Genomic DNA, 15,077 nt, shown 5'->3' with positions numbered 1-15,077 from the left:
TTCTATTTACATTTTGCAGATGCATCTCACGAGGTGAGTCAAATTTCTTTGTGCAATTTGACTACTTCTATAACATGATTAAAAATTATAGTGAGTGTTTAAGAACTCCAGAAGCACTGCTGAGTCCAACAAAGAACAGGGTGAAAGGGGGCAAAGGATGCAGAGGAACAGTTGGACTACATTCTTCAATTGTAGAACTACAATGTGATCCTGTTTGGTTCTCCTATGGCCTTCTGACTAAATGCAAGAAGAATTTTTAATACTTCTAACATGCGATGCAAAACAAGAAGCATCAAACTAATTGTTCTGGGAACTGTACATCTTCGGAAGGATTGTACATTTCAGGACAAACTTCATAATTAAACAGTATGTCTATACAGTTGTGAGCTGAAAATAGATGTTATGAAGAAACTAAAAAGAGATTTCTCACCAGCTGATCTCCTTCATCTTCATGGAAAAGCAGAGGCTGTTTGAGCGGGCGGCGAATATATGTGTATGTTGTATTTCCTTGGAAGTATGTAGCAGCAAATTTTGCAAATGTGTATTCTGATAGATCCTCCTGTTCCTCATCAGGAAGAGGAAGAGCCTCATCAGTGCTGTCCTCTTCATAGTCCCTAGATGCCTGCTCTAGGTCCTATTACACACAAACACATAAGAAAGAGTGCAGTATTAGTTTATTGGTAAACACTGCTGGGACATGGCTTCTAAATATAGTGTGTTAAATATTAGAGGCATCTTGACTTTGGAATTTGAATGTTCCTGCAGTTATGTTTATAAGATTGAATTTGAAGAGCAGAGCCTTCATGTTTTGATTAAACAGTTATTCTTTTGCTCAAAGCACTAATTACAAAACTCCAAATACTTGTATCCCAAATATTTGGGTACTGATGTGTGCTGAAAAAGAGATCTGGAATTTTTCCTGAGAAAATGTCAGTGGTCACCAGTATTTACGTCATGATGAGTACTGTTAGAGTTGAATATGCAAATGGAGAAAGAAAACAGGTCATTCACAGTAAAACATTTTGTACAGCTGGGTGTCCTTAAAGTTTTGATGGGTAACAGAAATCTGCAACACATTTCCAATACAAATTAAAATAGGCTGAAACCAATATATTCCTTGCTCACACTTTTTTTGTAAAAATTTCTGCTCAGTTTTCATGACCTCTTACATACACTGGGCAACAACTTTAATACTAATTCATTTTAAACACGTTTTTATTAAAAGAGGTAACATACACTAGTCTGTTTTAATCAGAGCTCTATTCCTCAAACCTCAAAGCCTGCAGGTGCTTCTCCCTCCAGGTTGGGCAGGCACGTGGAGTTGCCCAGAAAGCCGAACATCTTGTCCACCATGTCTGAGTCGCTGACTGGTTCGTGCCTGGCCTGCTCCATTTGCACCAGCAACTCTTTCTTCCTGCGTGCTGCCTCTCGCTCAGCCCTCTCTCTCTCCTCCTGTTCACGAGCCAGCTCCTCCAGACGCTGCTGATGCTTCCTCTCAGCCTCAGCCCTCGCCCGCCTCGCCGTCATCTGGTTCCTCAAATTCTCCTCCTCAGCCAGACGCTGACGCTCAGCTTCTAGCCGGCGCTCTCTCTGTATTACAACACACAACCATACACACACACACATACAAAAAAATTATTATAAAAAAAAAAAAACAAGAGGACGCAAATGCAAAGTCATAGAAGAACAATTCAAGGAAATTAAGTCATAACAATGTATTTCCAACCAATTTGTGGCTTTATTTGTGGTTATTTCTACTTAATCAGTTCTTTTCTGCTCCACCCCTCTTTATATATTCCACTTTTAGATGTGAAGCATCTCACAGAACTGGCTGTGACTCACTCACCCATACACTCAATCACAGCTAGGAACCACTCCACAAGGGGGTGCTATTTCTCACAAATGAATTCACTTTTAGAAATGACTCGCCAAGGTGGGACAGCTGTGACTCTCATCAAGGCCACTTTGTGTATAGATTATCTTTAAATATTCATAGTATAATTTATGTTATGTGTAAGCTAACTGCTTCAATTCATTGCAGCAATTCAACTGCATCAATCTTCCAATAGACCTTCAAAAATTATTATTAAAAATGATTATAATAATGTGAACGTATTATTATAATACAAAATGTTGCTGTATTTTTCATTGGTTCAAGATGTTCTTATAGTTTGTGCTTTCACAATTGAAATATAATTTTAACCTTTACAAAATCATCAAATTCATAATAAAATACAAGGGCTGAAATTGAAAAGTAATTAGATTAATTTCATATTAACTTAGATATTTATCTCTAATCTTCTTCATTTCATGTCTTTTATTACATACCGTAATTTAATACAACACTGCTGGTAAAGAGAATACTAATGGAGTGGTTACAGGGCTGTACCTCTAGTCTGAGGCGTTTGCATTGTCTACGTGCAATCATTCCACGAGCATGGGCCTGGATGGTGTGGATGGCATGTAAACGTTTGTAGAATGTCCGCCTGATTAGAAAACCACGGCAGCAGCCCTGCAGCAGAATGATGCGTGTCCTGGTATCGCGATACGCCAGGTAATGCTTCCGGGAACGGCACAGGGCCTGGAGCCGGAGGAAACCTGCTCGCATCTGTACAACAGACAGGGACCACATTCAGTAACTGCTCTAATGACTGACTGCAGTCAAGTTCTTTTACATTAGAGTTTATCTATGAAAAGGCAATAAAACCATACCACTCTGTACTTCTTTCTACAGATATAGCCTCTCCACATTTTCTGGATCAATATAATGGCTCTCCTAGCCTTCAGGAAGTTGGCCCTGGATGTCAAAAAAAAAAAGTTACATACAGTTTGTCATGTTTTACAGCTGCCCACCATCAGTCACCCAGGCTCCCTTACCTGTCTTTCATTCCCCGCACTGCTTTCTGAATAAGGATGACCTTATCTGTGATGGCCTTGTCCCTCTCAATCTCCAGCTGCATGTCATGGTGATCCTACAACAACAATGAGCCAAATTAAGCATTTTGCTGCCTCTACTCAGTCAATGTCTTTCTGTCTCCTTAATCAATTTGATGAATGTCTAGATTTTCAGTGTTTAACGCGGCATTACTGTGCCCTTCAAAAGCACTAAAAAGAGCCTGTAAACCACAACTAGAGATATCCATTCTAATCCAGTTGTTCAAGTGCATAACATTTTCTGAGAAAGATCAAACCTTGAAGAATATCTTTGTCCTCCCAATCTGCCAGTCTTCATTTCGTCCCAAGACTGCCACCACGATATTCCGACAGGTCCCCCTCAGATCCTCCTGTAAAATGTTCATATAGTAAAATTGGTCATATTAGCTAGACACTTAATATATTATCACATTTAGGTTTTATAGATTATAAGTAACCAACAGACACCTATTTATTTAAAGGTGCACTAGCCAACATTTAGGATTCAAAGCCTCTATCAGCAAACTGGCTACAATAACAACTTAACAACTGAACCCCCACCCCACCCCAATAACACAAGCACGGCCTCAGAATCTATGGTGGCCAGCAGCTGTCCACTAGAGTTGGCTCTATCACGATGACATCAGTTTCTAGCAAAGCCATACGGCTGTATTATAAACTTCGAATCCAAATATTCTCTATATCATAACTCAAAGTTTCATGTATGATACACATGCTGACAGTCAGCAAAATATACCATTTCTAAAAACAGCACAATGATTATGGGGCAGTAAATTATCCATAAGCAATCCAGTTTTGGTCAAACACAAAATCTATGTGCTTTCACTGGTGTTAAATTTTTTAATTTAGCTCAGAAGGGCTAATGAATAAGAACCATCTTAATCTTTCAAAAATCATTTTTTCATATATTACAAATATAAGTTTGATAAATAATAAAGATAATTTATCAAGGATTCCTTATGTAATGATGGTCATAGAAATATTTCATAGGAATAAATTTAAATAGACTGTGTTTACAGTTTGTCTTGAAGGACAGTACCATTGAAGCTGAATTAGCTTTTGGTGCTAAGCATTAACAACACGGAGTGTCCATAGTCTGGGTTTAATTAGTTCTGTTACTTTAGCACCTGGACTACTTTTGTTTTTTGCTCTTAAACATAATCATCTCAAGCACAGCTCGCACACTTCAGTGATGTCACTGACTCACCTGTTTATAGGCAGGTTTGACTCCAGGCATGAGAACCCTGTAACGGTCCACAAACTCAGCGAAAGTATAACGAATAGGGTATCCAGCCCTACGGATCCGAATGGTCTCCATCATCCCGGAATACCGCAGCTGCCGTACACACAGTGCTCGATCAAACAACTGCTCCGGAAAGAAAGAGAGCAAGAATTAATAACACACTGAGCTCTGAACACAATTCTTTACCTCTAGTTTAGAATACATACACGTACACAAATTTGGTCAAATACATTATATGTAAATATTACACATGCAACTGCATCAGCAAATGTAACACAATAATGTAGAAAATTTTAAAGATGAATAAAGCATATTTTGACTTCCAGAGATACACACATACACACACTTGTTGGCTCACCATTGGCTTTTTGAGCTCGTTGGGCTTGATGCAGCGTACAAAGAATGGCTGACACACACTCAGAGTCTGCATGAGCTGCTCCAGAGAACGTTTAAACTGACTGCTCAGAGTTGGGGAGCGCTTTCTGGTCTCCACACCCTAGACAGACACAAACACACACACACATACACACACACACACACACACAAACACAAGATCATGTGTAAACATGTGAACACCCCACATGAATTTCATCTTGAGTTGATTTTCTCAGTGAACATAAAGTAAAACTGTACTGTAAAGGGAGCACAGTTTGTCTTGGAAAAAGGTTAAATTTTACAAATGTCAGATTCATTAAATAAATGATCATTTTACATTAACATGTAGAAGTGAGTTTATTTACTTAATTTCTCACAGAAATCAGCAAAATGTTATTAAGCCAACAGTGGCCAAACCTTTGCACACAACTGTAAACAGAACTAATTTTAACACAAGTGAGGGGTCCTTTGCAGAGATCGCACTAGAAAAACGCATGCATATAACAACTTCACATGCACATACATCCCATTTTTATATTCAAACACAACACAATACACATTCTAACCACATATACATCACATCCACATTTCAACCAATAAATCCAGCATATCCACATTCTACACAGACCAAAGTGGAGGATATATATTTTCACCTTTTCTGTCCAACAGCCCTTCCATTTCTTTACACCTCCTCTTATGCCTCTCATCCTTTCATACTTTCTCCAAGTCTTATTTGACTTTCTGTCTCTTTCTGAAATTTTCATTGGATCCTTAGAGGTCCCTCTTTAAACTTTTCACCCTCACAGCCTGAGCTTTGTGTTGGAATAATGAAGAAAAGGCGCTGGTGGGCAGAGTGAAAATAAAAGGAAAAAAAAAAAAAACGTTGGATTTGGTGGTTCTTTTCCCTCCCCAGCCTCATACAGTGCCAGGAAAGTCATAGGAAAACTGAGCTTTTTCTCAGCAAAGTGCAGAACACCAATGAGAACAGGCCACATTTAACTTGAAACAGGAACATTTCCCACTGATGTTTATTTATTTCTTTAATGACTAACATTTTCCCAGAACTCAATTCTAATACCCTGTATAAAGCCACTATTAAAGCCATGAAACAACTGTTGAGAGTGTTGAAGCTCACTATGCGATGGTAGATAGTTTCCACTGAGGGTAATAACCACAGGAATGGGTTTTGGAGAGAGATACTGCAGTTCTCTGTTGCTTAAGAGTGTAGAGACACGGTTTGTAAGTGATGAGGATGAAAGCCTTAGAGGGACATATGAACTCTGAGGATTGATTACCTTGTGAGGGGATGTGGTGGGCTGCAAATAGCCACAGAGAAACTGAAGCCAGAAATCAGACCAAGAGAGACAGAGAGAGAGGAGGGGGGAATTGATAAAGAGAGAATTGACTGAGGTTAGCCAAGTCTGCAGAGACAGAACAGAGAAAGAATAGGCTCGGCCAAGGGAGATTAGGCTGATATCATCACAGAGAGAATGAAAAAAGTAGCAATGCAATCCAAACTACATTATGTGACAATAAAGGTGGAGAAAATGAAACATAATATCAAGCTGAACTAGTGTTAGTGAGACAAAAAAGACATTCCCAAAAGCACATATACAGAATATGAATATTATTTGCCGAGGATCTTTCCAAGGACATAGCCAAATCCCAGGAACAGCAGCTCTTTTACATATTTGGTTTTAATATGCAAACCAACACAACATAAGGCAAGTCAACACAAACTCAAGGTTATCTCTGCTGCACTTAAATTGGCATATAGGGGGACCTATTAAAACAGGAGAAATACAGATTTCAAAATGGAAAAGGGTATCACCATTGCAACATCAGCCTGAAAGATCTGTTTGATGAATTTGTTCTTGGAGGAGTGCACCAACTGGATGATGTCACTGTGGAGGCTGTCCCTGTTCTTCTCCAAAAAACCTGTTAAAATGACACATAAATAAATTAGGCTTTTAGCTAAACTCTGAAAACAAGGGCATTTCTAACATTAATACTGGCCAAGAGTGTTCTTGATTGGTCACCCTAATGGATAACTTATACACACAGCTATTAATGGATGATTCTTTAAAACAGTGCTTCCAAACCAGTCCTCAGGAAAAATGAGGAGGATTGTAGAATTGTCTTTTAGATTGGTAAGTATTTTCTGGCACATGTTCATCACTATATTTAACATGATATTTTATAATAAAACCAATGAAGAAAATTAAGAGTTAAACTGTTTTTTAGAGAGACACTTATTCATAATGAACACAACATCCAGAATTAGAAATCACAAATGGGAAAATGGTCAATGTGTCTTTAATAATTCTTAGAAATAGATTGCAGAGTGTTGTGTTAATTGTGCTTTGCAGAGATTTTGTTACTTGTATTACTTATTTTTATATTATTTATTTAATTTATATTTTGGCACAACATGTTAAAAAAAGGGTGGCACGGTGGCGCAGCAGATACTGTTGCAGTCACACAGCTCCAGGGACCTGGAGGTTGTGGGTTCAATTCCCGCTCCAGGTGATTGTCTGTGAGAAGTGCGGTGTGTTCTCCCTGTGTCTGCATGGGTTTCCTCTGGGTGCTCCTGTTTCCTCCCACGGTCCAAAAACACACGTTGGTAGGTGGATTGCCGACTCAAAAGTGTCCATAGGTGTGTGTGTGTGTGTGTCGCCCTGTGAAGGACTGGCACCCCCTCCAGAGTGTGTTCCCAGTGATTCCGGGTAGGCTATGGACTAACTACGACCCTAAACTGGATAAACAGTTATAGACAATGGATGAATGAATGTTAAAAAAAAACATTAGTGACTCTCAGTGGTACCTTTAGTTTCATAGTGGACCAAACCAGCAAAGTGCTGAATGCCAAAATAGGTCTCGTGACTGTGTTTAGGGGGGATATAGTTGATGTTGAGTTTATGCTGGGAGTTCAGTTTGCTCAGCATGGTGGTGTCAGTTCCCTAAAACACACACACACAACAAAACATTCAAATATTAATGCCTATGTGTATTTTTAAGAGGACCAAAGAACCCTTCAACAAATTTCCAAAAGACACAATCCCATCAGCACAAGGTTTTATTCTTCGAAATGCATTCCCTCGTGCATGCAAAAGCAATTTAAGTTAATCACACTGTATCAGTTATCTGACTGGGATCTCATTTTAGACTCTGTAATCCTCTGCTTCTTCAGTTTGACATCAAGACCTTTCCTCTTATTTGTTTACCATCATTTGCAAATTTCAGAACTATTTATAGTTTTATGACAGTTTTATCATTCTAGTTAGTTAACTGTGAATGTGAGGTCTAGCAAAGGTTCCCTTAGAGTCACATAAAATTCATCACAACTTGCTGCATCATTGATACAACAGCTTCATTACACAGCTTAATATCAAAAGTCTTCACCTTGGGGAATTTGCTCTCCTCATCGATGAGGGAAATAATGTTCATGGGTTTGATAGCAATCATGTCCAGGGCATCCTGGTTGTCAGTGAACTCGATGTGCTGCCAGTTAATGCGCTCCAGGTTGTACTCCTCCTGTTCCAACTTGAAAACATGTCGCACAAAGAACTGCTGCAGATTCTCATTGGCAAAGTTAATGCAGAGCTGCTCAAAGCTGGAAAAAGGACAAGTAAATAGAGAAAGCAGTTAAACCTCAGCCATCAATCATCATCATACTTGATGAAATTACAAACCCAGAATATGATAAATGATTTGTTGATATCATCTCAGATAGCTGTACACACCTGTTAATGGTGAAATTCTCAAAGCCAAAGATATCAAGAAGCCCAATGGACCTGCGTATAACAATGTCCTCAGTGGACGGGACCCTGTAGATTGCAGCATTTATTTTGTCCACTATCCAGACAAACAACCTCCCATATATACCCTGAAAAAAAGATACATTTTATTAGCAATTAATTATTAATCTAATATTTGGCATGGATTTAAACACATTTACAATTTATAATTTTAACAAAAATTGTTAGATATGAACATTTTGACTCAAAAATTAAGAACATATTTTGTAAAAAAAAGAAAATGCTGATTTCACTAAAACATTCAAGCTTTCACACCTTGACAAATGCATCTCGTACATCAAGCCCTTGATTCACACTGAGAGGGGTGGACACACTCTCCCCTCGTGTGATAAGTGTGCGAGTGGTCAAGCACGTCATTACATCCAGAGGGTCCACCTGGAGAAAAAAATAAGCACATTTGAATTGCCATTTTACAGCTTCATAATCACAAAATCTATTACAAACTCACAGCAAAAACTATATAAATATAATAACATCATATGTATTTCATTCTTCTTTACATCTACTTACATTTTACTGTATCACCATTCTTCATTTGATTTCCAGTATTAAAGAAACAGTAGGTAAGATTTTATATATTTGTTTCTGGGCTGGCCTCTTTCTGCGTTGTCTTCACATTAATTGGCAGGGGTGATTGATTTTCTAACCTCATCCAGCAGTAACATAGTGCAGTTTCTGCAGTGCTGGGCCTGGAGTAGCAACGGCAGGGGCTCTACTCTCCCTATTATATGTCAGTGGAAACTGTAATGGCAAGGTAAAAAAAACTAGACTAAACTAGACTAAACTAGAGTGCCTATAAAATCAGCTAAGCTGGGGGTGATGAGCTCTCGCCCCTCGCTGCCGTTGTATGCTTAGCTGAACCTTTGTGTGCTTTTAGGTCCTTTACACCTTCATTTGCTACACAAGACATGGGAATTTCTTTTTTAATTCATCTGAGAACTTACATTTACGTTTCGGCATAGCTGCGCGAGCTGAGGGTAGGTACATGAGCTTAGCCTGACGTAAACAAGGACTACTGACGTGCAGACTGACCAATTAAATGTTTACAGAGAAGGTTATCGACCAATAACGGTAGCTCTACAGTCATACCGTCCAATCCGAAGATTTTAGTCTACTTAACCACCTCCCCTTCTCACTCAAGTGAACCAATCGGAGTAGGGGAGGGCGGGACTAGTTTGTGAACGAAATTCTTCTCGAAATTTTATGTAAGCTCTAGAAAAACTAAATCCCGGAGGTTTGTGAAATTCCGCCCGGACATTTTTTTAAGTCTAAAAAAGAGGACATGTCCGGGTAAAAGAAGACGTCTGGTCACCCTAGATTAGATAAAACGATCCACTTGCCTAAAGAAAAAAGCTTCAGTATAAAAGTCTGGCTGCCCCTAAGCCCAGAAAACTAAATATGTTTGAGATTGAATTTGGAAATGCAGAAAATGAATCCAAATTCTAAGACTGAACCTTGCAGTTGTGGAAAAGTAAACTTTAATATTATGTTTAATTAGCAGTTTCTGTGTCGTTTTCTTTTTAATATTACTTTTTCGTGAATCTTGACCAGAAAATAAATAAATGCAAAACACACTTCACTACACGCAGCTCCAGGACACATTGACACTCCATTCTGATAAAAGTCTCCGAATTGCCACCAGGGGGCAGATGCAGCACTGAATTCTGTGAAGCACAGCACTTTGTTCACAGTCAAACTTTCATGCGGCTTGATTAAGCAGAGGAAAGCTGCAGGCAGCGAGTGTGCAGGCCATGCCCACGCTGTGCACACTCACTCTGATAACAACATCTGATCCCTCTCTAATGACTGCATTTATCTCCAGCTCCCCTCCTCTAACAGCACTGATAACTCACTCCCACCAGGATAATGAGAAAGAGAGAGAGAAAGAGAAATAAGAAGAAGACATTAAGAGGGAGAAGAAGGGAATGAATCAGTTCAACACCCTCTAGTTGGAGTCAGATGACTGACAGAAACAAGCAGATATGAAATATTTCAATCATGGGTGCAGATCACAGTTACGGTCTTAGACCCCAACACATGTCCAACACATGCTGTAACAGATGTAGAACTCTAGTGATTATGGGAGGGTTCACAGAGGATCTTCAGCAAATTTAGAGCTTCCCTGGTTTCACTATTTTGGGGTTATTTTGTGAATTACGCCAGTGTTTGGGGACTGTGTGTGAAAGGGGAGGTTGTTTTCTGTGTTCTGTATGTTCATGCATCCTTGGTGTATGGCGACTGATATGGGCAGAGGAGTATCCAAAACCAGAAGGTTTGTGTGAAAGGGTCCTGCTAGTTGTGCCATACGCCAAGCCCTGCAGGGTTCACTTGCTCCTTTTCTGCACTAATGCCCTTATAGGGCACTTAATAAAGGGTGCTTGTTAGTAGTGTGGCTATGTCTTAATGCCCATCTTCCTAGGAAATAACTATATACACTACATGATGATATATTTGCAGACACCTTTTATTACTGATTTTGCCCCGCTTGTAAAAACTCTACAGAAAAGTTTTAAACATTATGGAAACATAACTAGAGGCTTTAAAGCCACCAGGAATTATGCTCTTGAATTGTAGAACTGAACACTTTAAGCAACAACCAATAGAAATGCCATGAGTTGGAGTGGAGTGTGGTATCCGACACTAATCATCCATTATTGAACATGACCTCAGTAATGTTTTCAGGTCTGAACACCATCAAATGTTCAATAAATATTCCAACATAAAGTGTAAAGCTTTCTTAGAGGAGTAGAAACTGTATAAGTGTTGAATGAACAGGTGTCCACAACCCGTTAACCATAAAGTGAATCTCGTGGTTTAAAAAAGCGTTTATATATATAGGATATTCTGTTGGTCAGCATTTTTAGGGCACTTTAATTTGTGCTGTATTTTTTTATACTCTGGCCTGAGAATGCTTGAAAACGAGCACACACACAAACAGTTCTCACCTCCAGCAGAGCTGCTGCTTTAGTAAGGTCAGGAGAACGCACCACTACGCAGGCGTCCAGGTTTTTGAAGATGCGGGCTGTGAATAGAGAAATAATGTAGATCATTACAGAGTGCTGTTCATCGTTGCAACAGCTGTACACAGATGTTCTGTGTGATGGTGTGTGTCCCCTGTGGTTTACCCTCAAAGCGCAGGTTGCCCATGTGCAGGATGGCAGCCAACAGTTTGAAGATCTCCCAGTTTTCTGTGTCTGTGAACATAAGGACCTTCATGGCTGACAGGATGCTGGAGTACTCCTTCATATCATCTCTCCCATCACACACAGTACAGTTCCCCTGGAGAGCAGCCGAGGACAAAGAGACAGTGTGTACATTCAGATCCACCATCCGTTTTTTCTCATTTCTGTTTTTATTTCAACATTTTTTTGTACAATACTACAGAACATAGACTGATATCTTTTTATCACACACCTCTGCTACTGACATTCTTTCATAATATCATTAAGGAGTGTGAAAGATTTGTGGAAACAAAATATTACATTTTTGGGAACCCGATATGGTGGGAAAGGATATTTACTCCTCACTGTCACTGAGAATAGTCCACCAACCAGAAATATCCAGCCAAATGGGTCCAGTGATCAATGACACACTATAAAATGACCAAACACAAACTGTGATACAAGAGATGAGCTACTTTCTCTGTCTTTACATCTACAAGGTGGCCCAAAGAGGTAGGAATCTAACAGATTCGACAGTGAGTGGGCATAGTGTTTAATAACTCCAGCATCACTGCTGTGTCTGATCCACTCAGTGAAATAAACTAACACAGCCCCACCACATCAGTATCACTGTAGCGCTGAGAATGATCCACCACCCTAATGATACCTGCTCTGTGGGGGTCCTGTCCATTAAAGAACAGAATGAAAGGGGGCTAAAAACTAAGGTCATTTTAATGTTAGAACAGATCAGTTTGTCATCATCTGCGTTAAGTCTGTGTTTAATAATCCTGCCCCTGAGAGTCCACTGCTCTCCACATTCCCTCCAACACACCTATAGTTATACAATACTGCTTAAATGTGGATTTACTCCCTTATCTTAGTTAAATATTAAAATTATTTATAAGTAACTTGTCTTTCTATGTACTGTACACCCTTGGTGATATACAAAGGACTAATATCACATCAATAAATATGCCTGAAGAATATGTCAAAGTTTAAGAAGTGGTTTATCATAATAAAAAGCTTTGTCTCACCATGGTCAGATAGTTGTAGTCTGTGGCCAGGCCCAGTCCCAGCTTGGTCTTCTGTTCTGCACTCATGCCCTTCAGCATGCAGTAGAATATGTGGTAGTTTCTCTCATCTGGCGCCTGTAAAACACCACACTCTCTGAATATCTATAGCATTGTACCGACCAGTACACTGCCAAAAATAGCCTAAAATTATAACTGCAAATATCATCTAAAGAAAATAATTTACTTATAAATCATTTTTTACCCCAATTCCAATTTTATAAATAATTCATTCCAATGTGTGAGCAAACAAACATATTATGTGTGAATCTTTGTTGAAAACATTCTATATTTGACTTTTACTCTGTAGAGGAATCGTTAAAACTTTATGTAGAAAATCAACAAACAATTTAATTAAACCAGATTTTCAAACACGTGTGTATGTTTGTACATTAGAATAAGAAAAAATGCTGTGAACCCTGAAGGTCCAGAGTTTCACTCACCTGCCTGCAGACTCTTGACTTCTCAAGCAGATACTGTTCTATCTTCGCCCCCTCAATGGCTCCTCTCTTGTTGAAATGAATATCAACATACTTCCCAAATCGGCTGGAGTTGTCGTTGCGTATGGTCTTAGCATTACCAAATGCTGTTTGAATAAGGGTTATGAGGTACTGAATTAATTCACACAACACTTTTCTGATTCAATCATTCACTGACCTTGTCTGTAACAAAGGACTGATTTAATGATGCTTTTTAATGTGATAAAACATCTTTACTTTGGAACATAAATTATCTGCAGAACAACTTCAAAGTTTAGCTGAAAGAGAAACTGTGTTTGAAGTTGAGTTGCGTTATGTTATGCGCCAGTCTCAGACACTGTTAGCAAGTCAGATGGCAGGCCTGCTGGGTGCAGAGGCCTGCTAATGAATTCCTCTCAGCAACACAGAAGAACCACATCCCATATGGATGAAGTCCATTAGCAGGAGCTGTGAGCAGCAGGTGAGGTGTCATATTTGAGGAATATAGCAAATCTTTGAATAGTTCCCCACCATAAATTTTATCCATAATATCAAATTTTATATTTCAATGTTTTTCAACACAGTGTGTTCGGCATTGATGTGGCCATGATAGTTTCTAAGACAACATCTTTTCCTTAGCCATTTGGCTACAGGATTCCCAATAACTACAACATATGGCCAAATTATTGGGACACCTACATATTACACCCACTGGTGTTTTTATTACATTCATTCATTATCTGTAACTGCTTATCAAGTTCAGGGTCGCGGTGGGTCCAGAGCCTACCTGGAATCATTGGACGGAATGTGGGAATACACCCCGGAGGGGGCACCAGTCCTTCACAGGGCAACACACACACACACTCACACATTCACTCACACCTACGGACCCTTTTGAGTCGCCAATCCACCTACCAATGTATGTTTAATCTATGTTTATATAAAATGTGTGTTTTTGGACTGTGGGGGGAAACTGGAGCACCCGGAGGAAACCCTCGCGGACACAGGGTTAACACATCAACTCCTCACAGACAGTCACCCGGAGCGGGAATTGAACCCACAACCTCCAGGTCCCTGTGTGACTGCGACACTACCTGCTGCGCCACCATGCTGCCCTGTTTTTATTACATCATATTCTAAATCCATAGGCATACGAATTTCTTTCATAAAAGAAGCAAACGTGTCTTTGGTAGCACATTTGCAGCTCATTCTGATCTGTTTGATCTGCCCTGCAGACTGACTGTGCTGCCCTGCTGACTGTGAGCAAAGGAGCTGTGGGGAGAGAGAGCTGCTACTCCATTTCTGGGAGCAAAGGAACTGTGACAAGAGCTGTGTCTCCCGCAGCTCTGTCTCTGGGAGCCGAGATTCCACAGAGAGAGAGCTGTGTCCCTCATTGCTCCATGTAAGGAAGCAGAGGAGTCGCAGAGAGGTCAGTCCTGGTGTTCTAACGAGTTGTGCTATCGATTATCTAATATAAAGTAGATAAGGTTTGGTTCTAGTCATTTTGTTCTTTGTAAAAACTCGCTAGAAGGTCCGAAACCTCACTAAATCTAACGGCATACTGAGCAGCGGTTTGAACCCGGCCGTGATGTTTCACAAGGATGATACGTGACAACTTAACAAGCAAACGGACCTTGCTTTGTGCACTGGCCTGGCAAGGGCCTGGTCCATCAGTTGAAAGTAGCGTTGAAGATGAGCCTAGCGCAAAAAAATCCAAAATCTGAAAATGTGACAAGACCAATATAAAATATGGTTTCGTGGACCCTGGGGCAGTGGCACTTACCCCCACAAAGGGGGTCACATATTAGAAAAGTTTGAGAACAGCTGATCTAAGCATCTAATCCCCTCATTCACTCTCAAACCCAGGAATGGAAAAGGGAAAGAGATCATTCCTACCTTCTAGGATGGGATTGGCCTCCAGAACCTGCTGCTCGATCCACGAGTGCTGTCCACTGATAGCAGCCAGAAATTGTAGGATCAGCTTCGTGCTCTCTGTTTTTCCTGCCCCAGACTCACCA

General features: G+C 39.9%; 1 protein-coding gene across 2 annotated transcripts in view; it reads right to left on the bottom strand.

The window, feature by feature from the left end:
• Nucleotides 1–15,077, bottom strand: part of myo7ab (myosin VIIAb) — a 36,983-nt gene that overhangs the window by 17,084 nt on the left and 4,822 nt on the right. For both annotated transcript variants that reach the window (XM_066645184.1, XM_066645186.1), the window contains exons 5-22: nt 14,956–15,077; nt 13,045–13,187; nt 12,566–12,679; nt 11,496–11,649; nt 11,316–11,392; nt 8,626–8,745; nt 8,296–8,438; nt 7,955–8,165; nt 7,377–7,512; nt 6,384–6,490; nt 4,536–4,673; nt 4,142–4,300; nt 3,192–3,284; nt 2,878–2,972; nt 2,713–2,797; nt 2,390–2,608; nt 1,273–1,590; nt 431–634 (exon numbers count right to left, since the gene is read on the bottom strand). In XM_066645184.1, the coding sequence (XP_066501281.1) occupies nt 431–634; nt 1,273–1,590; nt 2,390–2,608; nt 2,713–2,797; nt 2,878–2,972; nt 3,192–3,284; nt 4,142–4,300; nt 4,536–4,673; nt 6,384–6,490; nt 7,377–7,512; nt 7,955–8,165; nt 8,296–8,438; nt 8,626–8,745; nt 11,316–11,392; nt 11,496–11,649; nt 12,566–12,679; nt 13,045–13,187; nt 14,956–15,077 (2,638 nt within the window). The remainder of the gene's footprint in view (nt 1–430; nt 635–1,272; nt 1,591–2,389; nt 2,609–2,712; nt 2,798–2,877; nt 2,973–3,191; nt 3,285–4,141; nt 4,301–4,535; nt 4,674–6,383; nt 6,491–7,376; nt 7,513–7,954; nt 8,166–8,295; nt 8,439–8,625; nt 8,746–11,315; nt 11,393–11,495; nt 11,650–12,565; nt 12,680–13,044; nt 13,188–14,955) is intronic.

The sequence above is a fragment of the Hoplias malabaricus genome, chromosome 15 (assembly GCF_029633855.1).
Source record: "Hoplias malabaricus isolate fHopMal1 chromosome 15, fHopMal1.hap1, whole genome shotgun sequence".
In the NCBI taxonomy this organism is placed as follows: Eukaryota; Metazoa; Chordata; class Actinopteri; order Characiformes; family Erythrinidae; genus Hoplias; species Hoplias malabaricus.
Note: the sequence above shows the minus strand (reverse complement) of the source record. Positions and strands in the feature narration are given on the sequence as shown.